The sequence below is a fragment of the Portunus trituberculatus genome, chromosome 24, assembly GCF_017591435.1.
Source record: "Portunus trituberculatus isolate SZX2019 chromosome 24, ASM1759143v1, whole genome shotgun sequence".
Lineage (NCBI taxonomy): Eukaryota > Metazoa > Arthropoda > Malacostraca > Decapoda > Portunidae > Portunus > Portunus trituberculatus.
In genome coordinates this window covers 17,817,267-17,841,256 of record NC_059278.1, presented here as the reverse complement: position 1 = coordinate 17,841,256, position 23,990 = coordinate 17,817,267, and the positions used below count along the sequence as shown (strand labels likewise).

The window sequence follows — 23,990 nt, the reverse complement described above, 5'->3', positions numbered from 1 at the left end:
ATGGGGTTGCCACGGTCCAGATATACCTGGACATATCTGGATATATCTGGGCCGTGGGGTGGCGATGGGACCTGAGTGGTGGTCGGCCGCGGCTCCCTCACAGGCTCACACCCACCTCGCTGTCCTGGATAACATTCAACACAACGCAAGGTTGCAGGACGGCCTTCCTCACCACCATGCAGCCTCTTCTCCACCACTACCACCACCACCACCGCAGGGACGTGGCGGCGGCCCTCGCCATTCTCTACAGTGCAGGAGAAACGCATCCACCTGCATCAACCGCGTCTCCCTGTTCCTTAGTACACCTGCACTTGCCCTCAATGCAGTATTACCACTCAGTTTTACGAAGTACGTAGTACCAGATGGCACCAGTAAAAAGAAAACGAGAGCAAAATGTACCGAATTAAGGAAATAAATAACATTAAAATTTAGTAGTAAATAATATAGTCTATTAATCCGGGTGGCAATCTTCGGTCATGCAGTAGCTATAGAAGACCGAATGCTGATTAGACAGGCTGCGTGACTAACTCAAACTAAATGTGAGTGCTTCGCGTGGTAAGTTGTTGACTAATCCCTGTCAGCAGACTCGTACACGAAGGCATGACAAAGTTTTAGTTGATTGATGGGTAGATATGTTAGTAATACTGTATTGTGAATCATATTCTTTTGTATTTCAATAGAAAACAACAAGATAGACAATTTCTTATTTGATAATCCTGAGTAAATGGCATAAATGTTGCAATACTGTGCATTTCCAAAAGTTTAAACCAAATGCAGCCGATTAATTATTTGGCACCAAATGTAGTAACTGTTAATTTATGCCATAAATGGCAACACTGAACCCACATCCTCCACGAGCACCCATTATGAACATGAAAAAACACTCTTGAGTACCCAGGTCATCATCTCTGCGTCTTTTGAAATAATGTTAGTTATAGCAGAGTGTACGGGCCTAAATATTGTGTTGGCGCCGAACTGGTCAGTGTTCGGCGCGCCATAAGGACGGAGGAACAATGTAAACAAATGGTGGTGTGGAGTATCCGTGGCTAGAAACACATCCATTACTCACCAGGCACAACCTACCAAGTCACCACTCCTGCAGCAGCGTGAGGGTGAAAAGCAGGATGGCCTCATTGCTTCCATCAGAGGTGGCGCGGCTCGTGCTGGGTAAGGCACCTGAAGTAGGCCAGGGAGGAGGGAAATCAAAAGATGCTAAACTGTTCTGAATTGTCGCTCTTTTAGTCGTTGATTTTCCTGGGAATGAGCAGGAAGCTGTGTGTGTTTGTATGACGGTAGCTCTGAACTTGTCTGTGTGGTGTTGATGTGGTGCATAGTTTGTAGTGCATGACAATTGTCTCTTGTTGTATGTGTGCATGAATGATATGAGACTTGTATTTGTGCCCTCTTTCGTGATGCTTTTCTGTCGGGATCAGTTACTCATTCAGCCAGTCATTGCACTGTGGTTAAACTTTTACTTGTTTTCCTGTTTCAAGTTCAGAGACTTTTTTTTTCCTACTACTTTAGTGTGTTTTTAATTAATCTGCTAACTGTTCACGTTCATAGTATTTTTTTTTTTTTTTTTCAGGAACAGAAAGTAAAAAAAATGTTCCATGAGTATTTCCTATTATTTTCAGTTGAAATAGGATCTAATACTGCCTCGCACCAACATGAATAAATAGGAAGCTGCACTACTGTTGTTGATTTGGGTAAATTTGCAAATTCACCCAACCTTGGATGTAACTCATGTTTTCTGGTGAGAAATGTAGTGAAATGATTGATGGTGTATACATAATTTCTTTCGCAAAAAGAATATTTTTCAAGTTATGACGTTTTTTTTCAACTTCAACTTACATTGACCTTTCATTCCCAGTGATCATGTGGCACCAGTGGGAAATCAGAGTTTTTGGGCAGGGGAGCAGTGAATCAAGTTATGTACATTGCAAAAGAGGTCAGAAATTAACTAAAATCAGATATTTTATGGTTGGATGAAAATGCAAACTGTCCCTTGATTTTTATCTTGCTGCTACCATCCCAATGTAACCACTAACTAAACCTAACCTGATTAACAGAGCTTTGATTACTTAGTGCGTCGCTCTGAAGGTAGGAAGAATGACATTTAAAAATCGCTAGCGGCTTTTTGGCAAATTTCCAAAGCATATGTATTTGGTTGAAAATACTCAAAATAAAAGGCTCTATCTGTTGAGAAAAGTAAGAACTGCCTCTGTTCCACGGGCAAGAAAGTAAAACAATATCAACCCTTATATTTGTGTCGTGTTGTTTTTTTGTCAGGATCAGTTGTTCAGTTGGTTTCATTTACATTTTGGTTTTGAATCTTATTTTCACTTTGTAGAGCACCACCTTCCCTCTATTAACGCCCTTCCCGGTATCAGGGCAGATATATGTAATACCAGATTAAAAATTGTTTATTTATAGACTCTTTCGACTTTTTATCCATATGTCTATATATAGTTTCCCAATTCCAGAATGACATATATATATATATATATATATATATATATATATATATATATATATATATATATATATATTAGAGCTCAACCGGTATGTTTTTTTCATGGCCGATACCGTTACCGATTATTAGTTGTCAAGGAGTCTGATGACTGATATTTGGAGCCGATATTCCTTTGCTGTATATATATATATATATATATATATATATATATATATATATATATATATATATATATATATATATATATATATATATATATATATAAACATGTTTATTTTGCCTTTTAAGTTTATTAACACGAGAGAATAGAGGGAAAGAATAGGTAGTGGAGGGGGGGGAGCATGGGTGAAATCTTCATAAGTTACTCCTGAAAACGTTTCTATGAAATTGTTCGCTACCAACAGTTGGCAGTACCGCCGCTGTCCTCCAAACTTTAACTCGCACCACAACTTTTTCCTTGTATGTTCCTTGTTCTCCACCGTGTGTGTAAGCACCATACATGCACAGCTTTCACTGCTGATTGGCTGTTACTGTGGCTCTGCTTGTAACCAATCAGATGGTGCTGTGGGTGGGACAATGCTGGAGATAGAGTAGTGACAGCAGAAGCAGAGGCGCGGCTGCATCAGAGCCAAAATAACCCAGTTTTGAATTTATCTCTAATCGGCCGTCACATTTATAAAAAAGGCTGATGCCGATATGCGTCAAAATGCTTAATATCGGTGCCAATAATCGGCCCGGCCAATAATCGGTCGATCCCTAATATATATATATATATATATATATATATATATATATATATATATATATATATATATATATATATATATATATATATATATATATATATATATATATATATGTGTGTGTGTGTGTGTGTGTGTGTGTATGTATGTATGTATGTATAGACTCTGCCACAAAACTGAACAAGTGACATCTGTTAAGATTCCACCACAAACTGAACAAACAATTGAATCCATATATAGATTTTATTTATATTTGATTGGGCATAATGTATGTCAATATATTTTTATGAATGTTTGGAGGTACTCACATCCAGGAATTGTGACCTGGATGTAATTTACTTACACTTTTTGTCATATTTTTCAAGTACTTGTTTTGTACCTATTAATATTTAGGCAACGCTGATAGTGTGTGGTACAGTTCTTTCTCTGACGTGATAGACTAGTAATTAAAAAGCAGAAAATAGAAAAATTCCCAGTATTAGCTAATGTGCATAGCACATCCGCCACTGACAAAGCACAAGCGATGACTGGCCTCGAGAGGCATTGTTGGCAAAGTCTGGGTATTTGTGATGCCAAATTTTTATTTAATTTATGAATTTTTGTTACTTGTGAAGAATAGTCTATATATAGACCATGCTACAACTTAGACCAGTAAAATCAGAACAAATGTCTGTGTATAAACAATCCGACAAAAGGTCCCTGTCTCAAAACATCTATATATAGATCCTTTACCAGGAAGGGATTTAAGTGAAATTTTTTTACGATAGAAATAAAGGTAAAAAATAATACATCCACTCACTGGTAATTTTTTTTGGCATCAGTACTTTCATTTCTAATTTCTAGGTTACTTGGAGGAAAATGGCTGCCAGAAATCATCAGAGAAGCTGTCAGAAGAATTAGCAGAGTTGTCAGAATTTGTCAAGTTGAGGAGAAAAGGGAGGCAGGTGTCCACACGCGTTGGGAGTCAGTCTTTGGAGGACATGTTGATGGACTACTCTTCCGCCAAGGATCTCAGTAAGAAATGCTCTGTTCAAAATGAAATTTTGAATGCATCACCTCCAAAAAGTGCTTTATTTATATTTATTTATTTATTTATTTATTTATTTTTATTTATTTATTTTTTTTTTCTTTCTTTGTGTGTGTGTCAGTGGAAGAAATCTGTATGTGTATGTGAGCTATTGAAATTGCTTTGAATGTGTTACTTGTTCCAGTGATGGAGAGTGTGAGGAATAACTCAGCCACCCTCAGCAGTGTCCCCAATTCTGGCAGCCTCCTTGGCCAAATCGAGGCTCTGATATCTATTGTCCTGAAAAACAAATTTGTTATCAAGAAGGTATGTTTTGTATTATTCTCTTGTTTATTTCTTGTATCTCAATCATATTTAGCTTACTCTTGGGTGTTCTATTTTTATTGATGTTCTCAAACTTGTAGCAAAAGTCATCCATTGGGACAGCAAAGAAAGTGAACCAGTACTCCCGCACCATCAAGCTGCACAAAAAACTTAGAATGCAGAAAGCCCAGCAACAGCATGGTAAGAGAACTTTTCTTATGTTCAAGTTATAGTGATTTTCTTAGACGACAAGCTGTAGATGCATTGTGTGTAGATGGATGTGTATTATCTGTAAAGCTGTTTCTAATCCGGTCCAATACGTGTACTCCGGCGTTGGAAATTCACATCACTGTGACTGATGGTTCACCGTGCGGTTCACAGACACAGTAAGTGCAGACTCACTGCAGAGCTTGCCCGGCTCACGTGACAGAGACACAGACAACACAGATCACTGCTTAGAGAACGGCCCGTGCAGCGACCACAGCCACTCCTCCAGCCAGCTCCCAAACTCTGCCCAGGTTGGCCGTGTTGCTGGTGATGTGGAGGATATGAGGCAGGACTCCCTGGGTGGGGACTCAACATCTGCATCCTTAACTCATGACCTGGACATCAGTCACCAGAGAAGGAAAGGGTGAGTGGAAGGGGAGAGGTGTGAGTGATCTGGTCTCACTGGCAGCCATCACTGCTGAGAGGCTGCTTGATGATGATGATGATGATAGTGATGCTATGCTCATAAGTAAAGTTTTATCTCAGAAACATGATATATTGGACTCACAAACTATTCATCTTCTGTATATGCCATTTTTCTTGTATATGGTAACCTGTAATGTCGCAAGCCCGGTGGTCGTGTAGAAAATATGTTCAGTTTCCAAAGTAGTCTTCCTTGTTAGCACGTCTTGTAATTACTTTGAATCTGTGTTTGATTGGTTTCATAGCACTGTGAAGAGGAGGAGCCATGGATGTGAAGTGAGTCCCACCAAGATGAGTCCAGTCCTGGATACTGAAGCTAATTTTGAGGTTTGTTTTGCCATTTAGTTGTTTTCTAACTATATCATACTTTGATTTGAAAATACTGATGAATTTTTATGTAATAGGAATTTTGTATTTTAAATTATTAGATACCTTTCTTTAAGTTTAGGAAATGATGAGTTTTAACAAGTTTTGGGAAACAAAAGTGTTGCTGTATGTAAATTATAATATTATGTTGCAGATTGCAGGTTCTGTTTTTAACTTAAGGTAATTGTCATGTATTTTCAGAAAATTCTGAAGAATCTGTATGAAAACACGGCTCTTCATGAGAAGATAGCAGAGAGCATCAACCGTGGGCTGAGCACCCAGTGCAGTGAGGGAGGCAGTCACAGCAGTGGTTCACCCTGCAGCAAGAAGGTCAGGGATAGTGGCAGTGGTGACGGCAGCAGCAACACCACCATCAGCACCACCATCCCTGGAGAAGGAAGGGAGAAGTATTGTGGATCTGTGAATGAGGTGGCTGGGAACACTGGTGGAGATGTGGCACTGCTCAAGGAGTTTGACCACATTGTCACCGGCATCGTCTCTGAGGCCACGTCCGACCCAGTGTTTGAGAACCTCATTGATGAAGTGTTTGGTAAGGCTCTCTCAGGGTGGATTACCAAGTGGTGTCAAACATTCATTGTTGTTCTCAGAGTTTATTTTGTAACATTATTTCAAAATGCACAGAAAGGGATAAATTATGTACTCACTTTCAATGTGTCATCCTTCAGGTTGCATCTCACCACCGTCCAGCAATTATAAAGGAGATGGATCAAATAATCCCAACCAAGTAAACTTACAAGATAATTCCATTGGACCACCAAGACTTCTATCCACCCCAGTTCCTCCTCCACCAAGCAGTGCTGTGTCATCCCCCTCAGTCCTTCACATCCCTCAGACTCTGCCTCAACACCCCTCATCTGTGTCCCCAGTCATGAGCAGTCAGCCTTCAGCAGACAGCCTCTCCACGCCTCATCACCCTACAGTTCCACTCGCTGCCTCTCCACACCTCCTCTCACCATCATCATCATTCATTGCCGTGCCTCACTCAGCTCCCAGTCCCTGTAAATCATTTCCTGAATCAACCCCCAAGAAGACTGAGGATGTTTGGAGTAACAAGAGTCTGCCCCAAGAAAGCAGTCCAGCAGCTAAGACTTTCAAAAGCCCAAGCTCAGAAATGTCAAGAGATACCATGCAAGAGTCATTACTGAACAGTGCTTCAGTTAACCATACTAAAGAATCTACAGTAGATTCTTGGTCCTCGCCTCTCAGGTCTGTTAAGTTCATCTTGGGTAACTGTGCTTTGTGGTCAGTGTGGAATTAGCCTTTATTTGTGACAGAGGGGACAGTCATTATTATGCAGTGAAATATTGTTTATTTTCATGTTGTTGTAATGGAGCATAATGTTGATGTTAATTTTTTTCTTTCAGGATGGAGACAGATGATAGTAGTGTGACAAAGCATAACATTGGTGTGCCTTCTGCAAACTGTGGTGCAGAATCATCCTCACAGAAGGAAGGGTGTGAGGTAACCAGAGCAACCTCACCTTCACCCACCAGGTCACGCAGAAAGAAAAAACTCAAGTGTAGTCCTAGTGCTAAAAGTGGAAAAGAAGAAGACAAAAACTTAGGAGAACAGTTACTCAAAGAATTTGCAGATTTTCAGTCCTCTAGATCTGATAAAATATGTGTTGAGAAAAAAAGTGATGGTGACAAAAGTACAAACAGATGTGAGGTGCCTAAGGAACGTAAAATGCAATCGCTTGACTTGCCGACAGAAGAAGGAAAGACAAAAGATGATATAAGTAGAAGTGATCCTGCAAAGAGTTTGAATGAAGGTCCTGCACCCATCAGTGACACTGGACAAGAAACGCATTCACCGGGATCTCCAAACACTGGTGAGAAAGAGGTAGGTGTGGTGAGTGAAGTGAATGAAAATGTTAATGCTGTCAATAAAAACCAAAGTGACAAAGGCACAGTGCAGACAGAAAGAATACAGTGCAAGACAGAACCAGACAGCGCTCCACTGAACTCTGAGCCCTTGTCTGCTGCTCCGTACGACAGCTACAGTAATGTAGACAAAACGGATGAGAAAACAGAACACAAAAATAAAAGAAGCACAATACCACTGGACTCCATAAGCCCATTGTCAATAAGAAGCAACACCATACCAGGCATTGGAAACCACACATCATCACCAGAGGAGAATTCATACACCATCACTGAACTGACCCCTGTTAACCCCATAGACTTGACATCAATAGTATCATCTCTATGTGAACCTGATGACCCTCACTTGAACTACCAACACTCAGGGGAACTTGCTACAACATCAGGTGATCATCAGGCCCCCATAACATCAGAGCATCACAATTCCAATATGTGGGACCACTCAGCAGAGCTTCCCCCTCTCAGCCACATGCAGGAGGGTGCCAGCAATGAGGGTAAAGAAGGTGAGACTTCCCAGGGGTTGACCATCATTCTGCCGCCTGTGTCAAGCAAGGAGGAGGCTGATGAGCAGTTCCTGTCGATATTTGGTGGGGTCGAAGCTCGTAAGTGTTTATCATGGTTCCCCATACTCTCTTTCTCTCATGTAAAATAAGTTAAGTGCAATTGATTGGTTGTTTATTTATTGTTGTCTTTCAATATAAATTTACCTACATTGCACACAGTATGAAGTACAAACTCTGATCATTGTTGCCCCCAGCCTCCAGTGAACTGGTCACGGTTCCTTTCTTCCCTGATGATGATTCTCCAGATTCTGATGATGATGACACTACACCTAAATCCAAGAGAAGGAAAAGGAGGAGGAGGATCTCATTACCACCCAGTCAGTACACATAACACTACTCTCTTCCTCTTTTAGTTTCTCAATTCTAATTTAACATTTGGTTTTTATTAACAACAACTTTTGTATTTGAATTTGTTTTATGAAGTCTTGTTTTTTTGTTTTTTTTGTTTTTGTGTTATCTTGCAAAAGAGTCACACAATTCAGGAATGTTGTCTGGAATAATGAGGAAGGAAGCCAAGTATAAGAACGAGTACTATTAGTGTGTTTGTGTTGTCTTTGGCTGTCTGACTGAGAGTGAATATGAAACTTGTGTCCCTTGTCTTAGCTAGGCCCCTTCCTCCAGTTATATATGTATGTGTTCATGTAGTAGTAGGTTGTCATGTGTTTCTCCTGTTTTGCCCTAACAGGAGGAAATCGTGAGCTTGTTACCATTGCTCCAAAGACTCTCTGCCCCAGCTCACTGCCACAAGAACTCTTAGGTGAGACACTGCTGGTGCTTTATAATGTCCGCTGTGAGGGTGTTAATTGCTGTGGGATCTGAAAACATGAAGCATAATCTGTCTATGAGTAGCAATTGAGAAATAAGTGATGAATATTATTGGGATGTAGTATGGATTAATTAGACTCTTTGTCCCCACATACAGCGAAAGAAGTACCTATTAAGGGTGGCACTACGTACACCCTGCCAAACAACGTGACTATTTCCATACCAGATGTCACCCCTGGCCTTGGAGCTGTAGGGAAAGAAGGGCCTAAGAAGAGAAGACAACGAAAGAAACGAATTACAACAGAGAAACCCAACAACATACTTAAGGTTCCCAAACCAACCATCAAGAAGCAGTACGGAAGGGTGATAGACATGTCTGTGAGGAGGACCTCGGCAAGAGCAAAGAAACGCACCATTACCCAGAATCAGACGGCAGAAAAGGACATGAAAAATGACATCATAGGGACAGCTCTCTCATTTGCCCTGAAATCTGTGACTCCTGAGAAGAAATCCTCAGCTGCCATGGATCAAAGAGCTGAGGTGAACACAGCTGTTGAGGGTGCAGCTGATATGTCAGGAGTAGCTGCTCTAAATCTTGGTGCTGGTACTTCCATTACTGAGACCTGTGGTGGTGTGGTGGAGAAGCAGAGTGTAGGGATTCAAACCACCAAGTACAGCTCAGGCAGGTCACCTCAACTGAAAGCCTTGTTACACCTTTCAAAAAGCATCTCGCCCGCAAAGAGAGCCTTAGCCTGGAAGAATGTGACCCACTCCGAGGAAAGCCCACTCATTCAGGTCCTTCACATGCGGGGCAGCCAGAGCACGCCGAGCCGCAAGAACAGTCACATTAGAGTTCTGGACTTCAGCACGCCACAGAAAGGAACATTTGCAGGGTCGCCCAGAAAAGCTGTTGCCAACTTGAAGTTTTCACCACCAGAGGGCACGAGGTCCCCTAGAAAGCTGATCAGAGCACCACGGTCACTTGCAATGAAGCTTGCCAAGCAACCATCAGCATCAAAAGCATCAAAGCGCTTGAGTAAGATTGCCGAGGAGAGTGAAATGGGGTCAAAAATTTCCGTGGGGGAAGCTGCTTCATGGCAACCAGGAAGGGCAAAACCAAAGAAGTCATTAAGCATAGGTTTAAGTGGCTCTTCCACACTAAAGGACAAGAAGAGTGACCTGAAGAGCAAAGCCAAGCCAAGGTGGTCCAGAAAAAGTTCTGCAAGTGAATCAGAATTTTCCATTGATACAAATAAAGCTCCTGTAATGATGACGGAGGACGAGGACAGCATTGTGTTGTACCTGGATGGGGAAGACAGCATGAGCTCCAGCGGTAAAACACCCCCGACAGACAGCGGCAGTATAGAGCTCTTTGACATCTCCAAAGACCAAGAGAGGTATCAGGATTTCAACTTCAATACAGCACTGAAAAACATGAATCCAGACTCTCTTTCTGAGGATGACCTGCCTTACCTTGCAAAGCCACTGCCTTCATCTAGTGTCAGTAGCCACTCTCCACCAGAAAAGCAGATGGAGACGCCACACAAAGCACCACAGGCTGGCTCATCCATCACCTCCATGACCCCTGTTTGTTTCGAGCCGCCCACTCCGTTCTCATTGACGGAACAGAAATCTAACTCTCTCCCATGTGATGACCTGAACACTCCAATCCCTCAGGTCATTCCTAGCTCTAACAAGACGCCACTCATCAAGCATTATCCTCAGGGGCCGTACTCCAGCAGCTCGGTTGGCACCTCTTACTACATGCCTTCAGAGCGGTCCTTGACTGGATCCGAAGATTACTCTCCCTCCAAACTAGACAATCTCTTGGAGAAAACACTAACTGAGGAACTGCATTCTCCCGGTGCCTTGAATCAGAGTGACGCTGATATGGGAGATTCAGATTTGAATAAGACTTCATATTATATTGGTTCGGCTAGTGATAAGAGTCCTGTTAAGAAGAGTGCAGTTCATGATGCCAAAAGTCCAAGTCCAACCAAACTGTCCAGGAAGGCAATGGGGCAGATAATAGAAAAAGAAATGTCCAGGCTCTTCTCAAGCCAGGACTCCAGCGACTCAGTGAAAGAAACCAGCCAAGACTCTGCTGCTGACGTATCAAATGATTCCAATTCTAAGGATTCTTCAAAAGGTAAGCCAGGAAAGAAGAGAAGAGTGCCATCAGAGAAATACCAGAATATTGCTGAGTCAACCTGTTCTGAGGATGAATTTGAGTGCAAAGGTGACAGCACATCAGCATCTCGGAAACACAAGAGGAGCGCAAGAAAATCTGGAGGAAGTAATCATAATGCAAAATTGGACAAGGTTGACAGTCCAGATAACACGAGAGAGATTAAGGAAAGGAAACTTGTTTTATCTTCCCCAGATAATTCAAAGACAAAAAAGAACTCTCCATTGTTTAAAGGAAGATTAGATTCAGAGGAACATGCCATGAAACCAGAGAAGGTAGGTGTCAAGCATTCCCAAGACATCCAAAACCAGCTCTCTCCAAAACAACACTCAGCAGATTCAAAGGAGCTCTCATGTCACTCACCAAAGAAGAAAATTACAAGTGACAAAGAAAAGGAACAAGATTTATGTGAAGCAAATCCTGAGTCACTTATAGAATTGTTTGGTTTTTGTTCTTCATCAGATACCAATAGTGAGTTAGTAAAGAAAAGAACACCAATAACAACGGAATCAATACCCACACACATAAGTGAAGAGGAAGACAATGTTAAGTCGACAGCCATGGTTGACTCAGACAGCGAGTTTACCTTTGAGAGTCCCGTCAAAAAGAGGAAGAGATATAATGTAAGTGAAGATGAATCAAATAATTTTTCACCTCCAGAAGATAATGAACAGAACACCAACACTTTGAGGAGAAGCAAACGGTTGACAAGAGGTAGAGGAGTAGAAAAATACCAGGCAGGACTGTCTTTCCAAAGAATACCCAAAATGTGGCTGGGAAATACACAGCAGAAAGCTAAAAGGGGCAAGGGCAGGAGTGGAGACTTGCGTGTGGAGGAGGTGGTCATAGAGGCAGTGATTGAAAGTCATCCATCACATTGCTCAAAAGAATCTCATGATGGTGATGTAGCACTGGAAGAGCTTGCAGCCAAAAGAAATGCAGGGAAGGATGCTCCAAAGGACAGAGGCAGAGGAAGAGGGAGGGGGAGAGGGAGAGGGAGAAGAAAAAAGTCACTTAGTCCAAGAGGCACGAGCAGCTTTTCACCAGGCAGTGACTGGCATCCTGGGCAAGAACTCCAGGAAAATGAGGAGACTTCAGGAACACAAAAGACATCAGAGAAATCTAAGGAAGTAGAGGAGCAAGAAAATAAAGAACAAGATGGGGAGGCATTGAAGGGACAGCACTCCTCTAAGCAACCTTTCTCCAGGTGGGGTAGTGGCATGAAGACTTCTGATATAAAGAAACCAAAGAGTTCACCACCAGTATCATCCAACACTTTGAAGGCTCATTGGACAAGTAAGCTGAAACAAGTTGGCGATGATAAGGATGTCAGCAGCACATCCACAGGAGAGGAAAGTGCAAAGAAGCAGCCATGTGTATCAACCACTGACACTCACCCAGCCCAGCAGAATCTTTCCATATTATTTGGAAATGATACTGAAGATTATCTGCCATGCTTAAACACTCCAAGACTGCCACAAAAGAAGACTAATGTTACTCCTGCAGAGAAGCCAAACACGGTACACTCGGAAGATAAACCCTCAAGAAAGCGGCCTCGTGCACCGTCCCACAAGGCTCCCCATTGCCAAGACACCACACCTGTACAGAAGGAAGGTACACAGAAACAGAAGCAGCAGCAAAGTAAGGGTGGTGTGCATAACCGCTCTCTGCCCCAAGGCTGTGCTAGGACAGTTGTCTATGAATGGGAACACTCCAGCATAACCATCAATCAGCTTAAGGCCCTGGGAAGCATGGGTCAAATATTGAATGTTACTTCATTATTTACCAAGAAATTGAAAGCCATCAGAAATAATCGTATGCCAACCTCAGGTAAGTGTGCTGATGGTACTTCCGTGTAGTTAGTCAATAGATAAGGTGTGTATATAGGATTGGGATGAACACAGTACCGGAGCTATGTAGTGTGTCAGGGGATACAAACAAATCATGTATGTAATCAGGGCACATAAGGGGAATTCCATCCTTTATTATTAAAATTGAAATTAAGTTAAAACACGCCTGCTCTTGTGTATCTTTTGTGCAGCTGTTTTTGGTTAATAGTTACTTAACAATATTTGAAATTCCAGAACCTTCAGCAAAACATCCATCCTTTACAAGAACCACAGATGTTGCCGAGGGCCAGACGAGCACCTCTAAATCCTCAGCACAACAGGAGAGTGCCACTGATTCTGCTCCAGAACTCTCATCACAACACAAAAGCAACACTCAAGAGGTTATCCAGAGACCCTCAGGAGAAGAGAAAAGCAACACCCAGAAGAGCACTCAGAAACTTTCAGCAGGAGTGGAAAGTAATACTCAGGAAAATACTCAAAAGCCTTCAGTGAAAGAAAACAGCAGTACTCCGGAGAATACAGAAAAACTTGCGAACAAAGAGAAGAACAGTGTTGTGAAAAGTGAAGGTCAACTTGTTTCCAGAAATACCCCAGACAGCTTCTCTTCAAGTGCTTCACAACTCTCAAAGCAAGAGAAAAGTACCTCCTCCAAAAGTAGAATCCAATCCCCTGATGGTGAAGTGAGTTCCAGCACTAAACCCTCGCCCTCTTCCTCATCGGCAGCTTTTGATGCATTCCTTCCTACGAGAACAGTGGATACCATCTCCTCTGGGAGCAAGAAGGTCTCGTCCAGTAGTTCAGTGCTTCATTCAAAGGCACCACCTGAAGACAGTGATAGACTTGCACAGGATGGCTCAGACAGTGCAGACACAGTGCCAGCTCATCCTTCTCCTCACACAGACAGGATGGCATCTACTCAAGCAGCTTCCACTTCTTCAACACCTGTCTCTCGTTCACCTCAAAGAGTAAATGGGCTTCAAGAAAATGATAATGATGTTGTCCAAAAAACAAACAAGGATACAGAAGTTTCATTGAAGCCTCCCAAAGATAAGAACTCCTGCGAAAAGACTGTTACTTCAAACTCCCACGTGAATGAGAAGGAATATTGCTCTGCTTCCCCAAGGTCTGCAGAGAGTTACAGTGATTTGGAGGAAATGTCTGAGGAGCACTGCCTTATGTCCTACACCATGTTGCCTCCCACGCCAGAAAAGAAAATGGGAAGAATCTGTCACACTATAGTTAAGGAAGGGAAGGCCATGGTTGCTTTCCCTTCACCATCAAAACCTTATCCATCACCTGAGCAGGCACTCTCTCAAAGCCCCAAACTGAAGACACAATTCAGGGACCAACTGGGCTCGCCGGACAGCAATGCAAAGCGTTGTTTAAATCTGAAGAATGTTAATCGCTCTTCAGGTTCAGTTTCTGCTCAAAACAAGGCAAACCAGTCACCTCAAGGGAAGCCTGAACCAGATCATTCACTAGTATCTTCTGGTAAAGCATATACCCTTCAAGAAAATAATGTAGACCAACAGAAAGAAAAGACTATAACCAGTAACGAAATTCGGTTAAAAGTGGGTAAAGATGACAGTTTGGATAAAGGAAGCACTGTTGGTCAAGGAGGCATGGAAGGAGAAGGATCCCACCTTTCAGATACTTCTCAAAATATAAGAAAAGAGAAACATGCACCTGAAGTTCATACAAAGTCAGAGCAATCAACCACAAGTTCCAGCATGACTTTAGCGAGAAAAGAGTCACCCAAGAAACAGAACCCAACAGATCTCAAGCACTTCTCCGCCATGGCTCAACAGCATCTCGAGGCAGACAGGAGCCAAGGTAATGGGCCACTCAGGGAAGAGGACTGTGACAAGCTGGAGGAGGAGGAAGACAGTGATGTCCTGAGGATTGAAGAACCTTCCGAAAATGAGAACGAGGAGATGGAGGAAGTGATATGCACACTGAGCCTGACTTTAACGGATATCATTAATATTTTCTCAATGAATATACCAGAAAAACAGAAGCCAAAGGTGAAGAAGAAACCCACACTGCAAGCGACAAAACAGAACAAACAAGAGAGAAAAAGCTCATCCCCAAGAAAGAAAGCTGAGACTCCCACCCAGAAGTCTTTCCCACAGCCTGGCACAACACCACCCAACCACAGGAAAAACAAATCACCACAAAAAAAGAGAACCAGTGGCAGTTCAGCTGGAACACACACACCTTTAGAGGAAGCAAAGAGAATCAGCACTGTGAAGGGTGACATTAAAAGTTCCCTCACTGTGCAGTCACCCTCCACTCCCAGAGACACTGACACAGATTCAGGGTCCCAGGAAAGGAGACAAGAGCACGGCTGTTATGCAGGAAGGAGCAAACCAGCACACCGGGTTGAAGAAAAGAACAACTCCACCAAGAAGGGACGGAGAATCACACCAATAAGGATAGGAGACGTGGAGCAGCATGGTAATGGGCCCAAGGGATCCTGGGGTGACGTAGGGACCTCTAAGAAATCTCAGTGGGCCCAAAACCAAGTGAACACAGCAGGAAGCCACCACATGTGAGTGTTTGTCATAGTTTGGTGTCATAGTCCTCTTGTTGTGTGTGTTTCAATATTGTCTATCTTTCACTTTTCTGTTTTGTGTCATGGATGTTAATTTGGTTTGATTGAGTGTTCTTTTCTCTGTGCCATGTTGAGTGTTTTTAGAAGCTTGTTGGTGGTGTGTTGTCTAACTGATCACCTCCCCACAGGACGGAGAGAAGAGGAGGGAGCGTGACTCAGACGGAAAGACCTGGAGGATGTAAGTCAATCAGTCTTTCGCATTTCTTTTGTATTTATTGTAAGAGTGATTTTTTTTTTTTTTTTTTTTTTTTTTACATTACAAGGGCACTGGCCAAGGGCAAACAAAGTGTTGGAAAAAAAAAATCCCGCTGGTTGCCAGGCCCTGTTAAGAAGAAAGGAGAAAGAGAAAAAACAAAAAAAAAATCTAAAAGGAGGGTCCAGTTAACGTAAGAGGTGTCTTGACACTCCTCTTTTGAAAGAGTTTAAGTCATAGGCAGGTGGAAATACAGACACAGGTAGAGAGTTCCAGAGTTTACCAGTGTAGGGAATGAAGGAGTGAAGATACTGGTTAACTCTTGCATTAGGAAGATGGACAGAATAGGGATGAGAAGAAGTAGAGAGTCTTGTGCAGCGAGGCCGCAGGAGGGGGAAGGCATGCAGTTAGCAAGTTCAGAAGAGCAGACAGCATGAAAACAGCGGTAGAAGACAGATAAAGATGCAACATTGCGGCGGTGACTTAAAGAATCAAGACAGTCAGTTAGAGGAGAAGAGTTGATAAGACGAAAAGCTTTAGATTCCACCTTGTTTAGTAAAGCTGTGTGTGGATCCCCCAGACATGAGAGCCATACTCCATACACGGGCGGATAAGGCCCTTGTACAGAGCAAGCAGCTGGGAGGGAGAGAAAATGGACGAAGACGCCATAGGACACCTAACTTCTTGGAAGCTGATTTAGCAAGAGTAGAGATGTGAAATTTCCAGTTTAGATTTTTAGTGAAGGATAGACCGAGTGTGTTTAATGTAGAGGAGAGGGAAGTTGAGTGTTATTGAAGAAGAGAGGATAGTTGTCTGGAAGGTTATGTCGAGTAGATAGTTGTAGAAATTGAGTTTTTGAGGCATTGAACAAAACCAGGTTTTCTCTGCCCCAATCAGAAACAAGTGAAAGATCAGAAGTTAGGCGTCCTATAGCATCTCGCCTTGAGTCATTTAATTGTTGTTGGGTTGGGCGTCTGTTGAACGCTGTTGAATAATGCAGGGTGGTATCATCAGCATAGGAGTGGATAGGGCATTGAGTCAGATTTAGGAGATCATTGATGAATAATAGAAAGAGAGTGGGTGATAGGACAGAACCCTGTGGAACACCACTGTTGATAGTTTTAGGGAAGAACAGTGACCGTCTACTACAGCAGCAATAGAACGATCGGAAAGGAAACTGGAGATGAAGGTACAGAGAGAAGGATAGAATCCGTAGGAGGGTAGTTTAGAAATTAAAGATTTGTGCCAGACTCTATCGAAGGCTTTCGATATGTCAAGGCCGACAGCAAAGGTTTCACCGAAGTCCCTAAAAGAGGATGACCAAGATTCAGTTAGGAAAGTAAGAAGATCACCAGTAGATCTGCCTTTACGGAAACCATACTGGCAATCAGAGAGAAGGTTGTGAGCTGATAGATGCCTCATTATCTTCCTATTGAGGCTGAAAATTGCAAAATCCATTCTTTTTAATCCCTCTTCGTTTCTGTAGGTAATTATGAAAACTTATATTTCTAGTGCTGTTATGTGCTGCACATCACAGTGAAAGGATTAAATGGGTAATTGTCTGCAGGAATAGGATGGTAAAGGGAGACAGAGAAAGGAACCAGCCACTGTAATCCATAGAGTGGTGCTGGCTACCTGTCACCACTTCATGAGTATGGCACCCTTTAAACCCCTCATTCATTATAGGTCAAGGAAATCTAAGTGAACGCAGTGCCAGTTCACTCTCCAGTCTCAGTCCTGGGTGCCTCTTGATATCTGAGTCTCCAAGGGGCGCTGACTCCTCCCCAGCACCCTACCCAAACTTCACATCGCTGAACTCCCCACACACTTCAGCACCCATCCTGGCCACACCTACCAAAGCTGAATCTCTGTCATCCTCCTTATCATCCAACTCTGCCTCCAAGTCCATCTCAGACTCCAGAGCAAAGAAGCAACAGAGTGCGGGCGACACCTACTACGTTGAATCGGAAACGTCACGAGAACCAGAGTACCAAGGCTTGGGAAAGTAAGAAAGCCAAGAGATTCTCAGTCATACTATTTGTTTTTTTGTCGGAATGGTTTAACATCATTCTAGTAAGATTGTGACGAGTAAGGGCTTGTGAGGGAGCTATTTTGTGGGACTTTAATATTTGAGATGGATGAGATTGTAGAGACTAAGTAGAACACAAGAACAAATGATAATGAAATAAGTCATCATTTTATGTTAGATTTTTTTTATGGAATTTTTGTAGTTAATGTAAAGTAAAAGTGCTGACATATAACTTGATATTGTGTCCAGGCAGCGAAAGGTGCGTCACATGGCCAAGGAGCTCCACAGAGGTGGTAACCTGGAGATTGCCCGTAGCCCAGACAAGCAGCTGGCCGTCATGATGAGCCACCCGCAGGAGGTAAAGTTTGGCTTGTCACGGCTCAGAAGGGAAAACTGAACTAATCTGTGTCTTATCATTTTAGCTTTTTATTTTGATATGCTGAGAGCTTCCTTTTGTTTGACAGGGAGTAAACATATACATGAGTGAGGAGAGCTTCTACAGTTTGTCCAGCACTCCTCCCACACCAGGCAAGCATCTTTTTATTCCTCCCCCGCCAATCCTTGCCTCATCCTTCTCAAGCACCAGCAACAGCAGCAGCAGCAGCAGTTTCTCTCACTCAAAACCCAAACAGGAGCTTGGTAATGTTCCCTTAAAGAAGCGAAAGGAGGTTGCTGTTTCTGGCCAGGTAAGACAAAGATTACCTGTTTCTGTTTGATATTTCAGTAAAAAGTTTGCTTGCCTTTGTTCTCTCCATTTCATTTATATATGTAAGGAAACAAGATAAATAGATGAAAGCATTACAGTATTTGAATCTCAGATATCACAGATGTCATGTCTGACTCCTGTGCTTGCAGTCTGTTAGCCTAAACACACACACACACACACACACACACACACGCGTAGTGTAGTGGTTAGCACGCTCGACTCACAATTAAGAGGGCCGGGTTCAAGTCCCAGCGCGGCGAGGCAAATGGACAAGCCTCTTAATGTGTAGCCCCTGTTCACCTAGCAGTAAATAGGTACAGGATGTAACTCGAGGGATTGTGGCCTCGCGTTCCCCGTGTGTGGAGTGTGCTGTGCTCTCAGTCCTACCTGAAGATCGGTCTATGAGCTCTGAGCTCGCTCCGTAATGGGGAAGACTGGCTGGGTGACCAGCAGGCGACCATGATGAATTACACACACACACACACACACACACACACACACACACACACACACACACACACACACACACACACACACACACATTATAACTTTGTGTCTATAAAAATAATGTGTTTTGGTTATGAAATTTTATAATTAAGTAAGTAAGTTTTATTGTCATATTGAATATACATACAACATGAAAATCATTTTGGCATATACAGTAGCTCATCCACATGATTACAAAAAAAAAAAAAATATATATATATATATATATATATATATATATATATATATATATATATATATATATATATATATATATATATATATATATATATATATATATATATATATATATATATATATATATATATATATATATATATATATATATATATATATATATATATATATATATATATATATATATATATATATATATATATATATATATATATATTACAAAAACATACTACCTTAACAACGTATTACAGAAAGATCCTTCATCGAGGGACTGAGGAATTAAAAAGCTTTATACTCATAGGGATAAAAGAATTCCTAAATCTACTTGTTTGCAGCTTGGGAGTGCTAGTCTCTTACCCGATCTCAGGAAATTGTACTGACAGTGCAGTGGATGTTGAACATCATTCATAATTTTCCCCAATTGTTTTATTACCATTGTATTGTATACCTCGTCTAAGCATTCAGTTCTAGCTTTAAGTTTGCCTGCGGTCTTTACAATTTTCTTTAGTTTATTTTTGTCTTGACATGTTAAAGATCCATACCAAACTGGAATTGCGAAGCACAGAATTGATTCGATTACAGCCTTATAAAATAAAGTTAATATTGATTTATCTACATGAATATTTCTTAGCACTCTTAGAAAATGAATACGCTGTTTACATTTTTTGTACAGCTTTGATGTGTTTGCAGATCCTGTCAGTTTGTTGTCAATTATGACACCAAGATATTTGTATTCATTTACTCTTTCAACTTGCTCGTTAGCTATGACAAGTGGATCCGGAATAGAGTTATTTCTCCTGAAATCAATTACCATTTCCTTTGTTTTCTTTATATTTAGATTTAAGAAATTGTACTTACACCATAGTACAAAGTCGTCAACTTGCTTCAAGAACTCACGTGAATTGTCGTTACTAATTTTACCTATGATTGCGGTGTCATCTGCATATTTTATTTTAGAACAGCTGGGATATTTACTTCTGCAGTCATTTGTATACAGTGTAAAGAGTAGTGGAGCAAGTACACATCCTTGAGGTGCCCCAGTGTTCGTGGTAACAATATCAGATTTTACATTTTTAATTTTAGTATATTGTGTCCGCATTGTAAGATAACTATGTATCCATTTGATGAGTTTGCTATTTACATTTATTTTGCAGTTTGAATGTAAAGATTCTATAATGGAATCCCCAGCTGGATAGAGACAATAGGGTTAGTGTGCTTGCTGTAGTCCCTGTTTATCTTGCAGAGTATAGGTAAGGGACCCAAAGAAATGTGACCGTGTGACCTGGCAACCCTGCCAAGATGTCCACCATGGCAAGGTATACTAACACACTTGCAAACCATTCATACAATCTTATGGCTATGAAAAGTCTCTAGGGATAACAAAATCCTTTTGTATTATTTGCTTTACATATATATTAACTTATTTTATTTATTTATTTATTTTTATTTATTTATCTATTTATTTATTTTTTATTTTTTTTCTATGCAAGAGGGATACTGCCAAGGACAACAAAATATTTAAAAAAGACCCACTGAAACTGCAAGTATCCTAATAGATTTTAAAGGAATTAGCCAAAAGATAGGGAGAAATGTTTTGAAACCTCCCTCTTAAAAGAAGTCGAGTCGTAGGAAGATGGAAATACAGAAGCAGGCAGGGATTTCTAGAGGTTACCAGTGAAACTATGAATTAATTAATTTATTTATATATTTATTTATTTATTTATTTATTTATTTATTTGTTTAATATTTTATTTTTTATTTTGTTTTAATGTAAAATGGAGAAGAAAACAGTGGCATTTATAGGATAGGTGACACCCAAGAACAGCCTCAGAAGTTGTGCAGTGTTGGATGGAGGCAATTTGTCACATAACAAATCCTCCAAACCACAACAGTTTTTTTTTCTTTTCTCTCCACTCACATGTTTAATATACAAGTTGATGGAAATTGATGAGATATAGTAATGTATCAATAAGTTGGCTATGAGTTATGACTGTGCCCTAATTCAGTTTTGTTTTCTATTTGTTGTGTTTCAGGGTAATTCACAATAAAAACACCAAAGCAAGCATCATTACAAAGATCTTCAATCCATTCCAAGGCTGTGAATAACAGGCATTTGTGTAGCAGTGATGGATTGTACCTCAGAGTGACACAGTGTTGGGAGACTCTTCACCGCCAGCCTGACTCATCTTGGTTGTAATGTGAAGTGAAGGTGGATTCTGTGATCGTATGGCTTAGAGCAAAGTTAGAATCTACACATGATTCCAAACAAGACACACAACAGTTCCTTGGTGGTGTTTGTCTCTTTAGTCAGTGCCTGCATCCAACAATCGCAAGAGAATGACCATTACACAAAGTTACCCCAGAGAAAAGTTTGCTCAAATTTAGGGCAAGGAATCTTATGATGCCAAAATGTAAAGTGAGTGACAGTGCTTCAGACTGATTGACTGCTTGGCATGTGGGGAGAAAGTGAGATCCAAGCAGGTTCACTGTTGCAGGTTGTTCACTTGCACCCTTCACATCCATCAGGCTGCCACAAACCAAGAATGAAGGAATGTAACTCGGACACCCCTCGTGACAGACAGCAGGAGGAGTGACAAGTTCCCGTGCTGTGTTGGTGGTGTGCAGTGTGGCCCAGTGACGAGTGAGAGCCTCAGCCTCCTGGTGCAGTGAATGGGTTTACTCTTGACTCAGTAACAATAGACATTGTTGTTTTGTGATAACTTGAAGACTGAACAGCCTGGCTGTTTTTTTCTGATTAGACAAAATTTTGTACAAAGGGTATCCTTAGTTTTAGTTGAAGTATTTTATTACTTTTATGTATTTTCCAGAGTATTTATAATATGATTTGAGATATGTATTGTCTCAGGAGTAGAAGGTATGATGCATTTGTAAGATTATCAAGTTTCATATCTATTGTTCTCCTTTTGTTTCTTATCAGGTTTTGAAACCATTTGTACCAAAGTTAAGTTACTGAACCTTAGTTAAGTTGCCACAATTTTTTTTAGTAATTAACATGTATGTACAATTTTAAAAGTTTGGAATTTCTTATTTGAAATGCTTAGGATAAGAAGTCTTGTGGTTTTTTTTTTTTTTTTTTTTTTTTTCCAGGTTTGGGAATAAATGCTCACACAGATATCTAGACAGGATTGCATTCAGAGAAGGTTTGTGCTGTGCGTCATGTACTGAAGGTAACACAAAGGAATGATTCCATAACTACAGACCTGTCCCAGTGTCCATGTGACCTTTCTGAGGAGCAGAGTGTGTTCTAGTAGGTGATACTGATCAGGTCATTACATTTTACCTAAATTAACTTTTTGTACTAATTTTATATCTTACAGTTAATGTAGAACCTTAAGGTGCTCTGCCAAACAAAGATTATTTTTATACTGAAAGATGTTATGTATATTTTGTAACTTATCCTCTTTGTAAGTGAATTGAGGATCTCTGCTACAGCAGTGTGTGTGTGTGTGTGTTTGTGTGTGTGTGTGTGTGTGTGTGTGTGTGTGTGTGTGTGTGTGTGTGTGTGTGTGTGTTCAGTCTTGCCATCTCATAATATGGTGTGGCTCACAAATTGCTTTAGAAAGGACTTACGAAGTTCATGCTTCATTGTTGATAGTGATGGAAACTAATTTTGTAGTGCTAGTATTCTTTTTTATATGTAACTTTGTCACATCCAAGAGCTTCGATAAGAAGAATTGTACAATTTTCATTGTAGAAAGCTTTGTGATTTTTTTTTATTTTTCATTTTTCTTATGTAATTAAATGTTTGAAGTAATTTAAGAATATAAACAATTAAGTCTTAGGGGCCCACAGCACACTGGTTATTTTTTATTTCTGTATGTTTTTTCTTGATGCAGAGACTGGTCTTCCTTTATCTGATGCAGTTTATCTTTGTTTTTATTTTGAGGGGAAAAATAATACATAGAAAATAAAATACATTGAATGAATTGTATTCCATACACATCAGCATGTGAGTGTGTGCATACATGTGTGTGTGTGTGTGTGTGTGTGTGATGGCTATTACCTCAGCGTCCTGTGCTTCCATGAAGCTTCACTATCTGGAAGCCTTACCTCCTGAGTGAGGCATCTGTTGTCAGGTGGTCAGGTATAAAGCTGTTGTGTACTGGTGTTTTGTTTGATACTTTTATAAAACTATTTTTATTAAAAGGACCTCAGTACTCCTGGTTTTCGTTGGACTCCTTGCCTGTGTCAGAATTAGTGGAATTCATGAGTCAGCCCTCCATTACCATTGTAGACTGTTCTGTGCTGCCCATGGGTCATACAACTGTACTACCCAGACCTGAGACACGTCAGGCACTGTGTCTTTATGTCCGGCTTGGAACAGACACATATTACAAATCTAATTAAATACTGAATCCTAGGCTGGACAAGACATCTCAGCAATAGGGAATCATAAGCAGAAGCACAAACATCTTATCGGTATTACACAGAATGACAGAAAACACCATAAGGTAGACAGAAAACTTCTTTGCAACAGGAAATCATAAGCTGGACAAAATAGCTTGTGTGAACTGATATACACAAGACAGCTCCATGACAGTCATAAGCCAGGCAGAAAAGAGAAAGCCACAGGGAATCATAAGATAGCGTTCCTCTGCTACATACCCTTCCAACAGTATTTACTAATATGAAACGCCTCTGCGTCGTACCTCCATTAAACTCCTAAGGACTCGAAGTGAACTTTGGTTTTAAAGGGTGTTTTATGGGTGAAATGACAGATCAAATTGATTTCTACATTAGTAACTAGTGAAACGCTTTTAACCTCTTGAGTACCATGACGCGTTTCCATATTCATTCTTATTGTTATTTGGTGATCTTATACAGCTTCAGAAACTCAAGTGGGGATTAAAATAGTGAAGACTGTGGCCATT

At 40.9% G+C, this 23,990-nt stretch overlaps 1 protein-coding gene across 3 annotated transcripts; it reads left to right on the top strand.

Annotated features, from left to right (window-relative positions):
• The first annotated feature begins 992 nt into the window (after positions 1-992).
• Positions 993-23,276, top strand: LOC123508238 (mucin-17-like). 3 transcript variants are annotated; one of them, XM_045261794.1, is made up of 19 exons: positions 993-1,167; positions 4,060-4,230; positions 4,428-4,549; positions 4,648-4,747; positions 4,928-5,177; positions 5,482-5,563; positions 5,804-6,152; positions 6,289-6,829; positions 6,988-8,108; positions 8,264-8,386; positions 8,755-8,826; positions 9,061-12,852; positions 13,107-15,423; positions 15,615-15,664; positions 17,366-17,684; positions 17,958-18,066; positions 18,173-18,394; positions 20,342-20,414; positions 21,132-23,276. In XM_045261794.1, exons 1-18 carry the CDS (start codon positions 1,125-1,127, stop codon positions 20,369-20,371), a joined length of 9,813 nt encoding a protein of 3,270 aa, XP_045117729.1. In that variant the 5' UTR covers positions 993-1,124; the 3' UTR covers positions 20,372-20,414; positions 21,132-23,276. The 3 variants fall into 3 exon arrangements, with proteins under 3 accessions (XP_045117729.1, XP_045117727.1, XP_045117728.1); XM_045261792.1 differs by having other exon boundaries at positions 8,992-12,852; XM_045261793.1 differs by lacking the exon at positions 20,342-20,414 and having other exon boundaries at positions 8,992-12,852.
• The last annotated feature ends 714 nt before the right edge of the window (positions 23,277-23,990 follow it).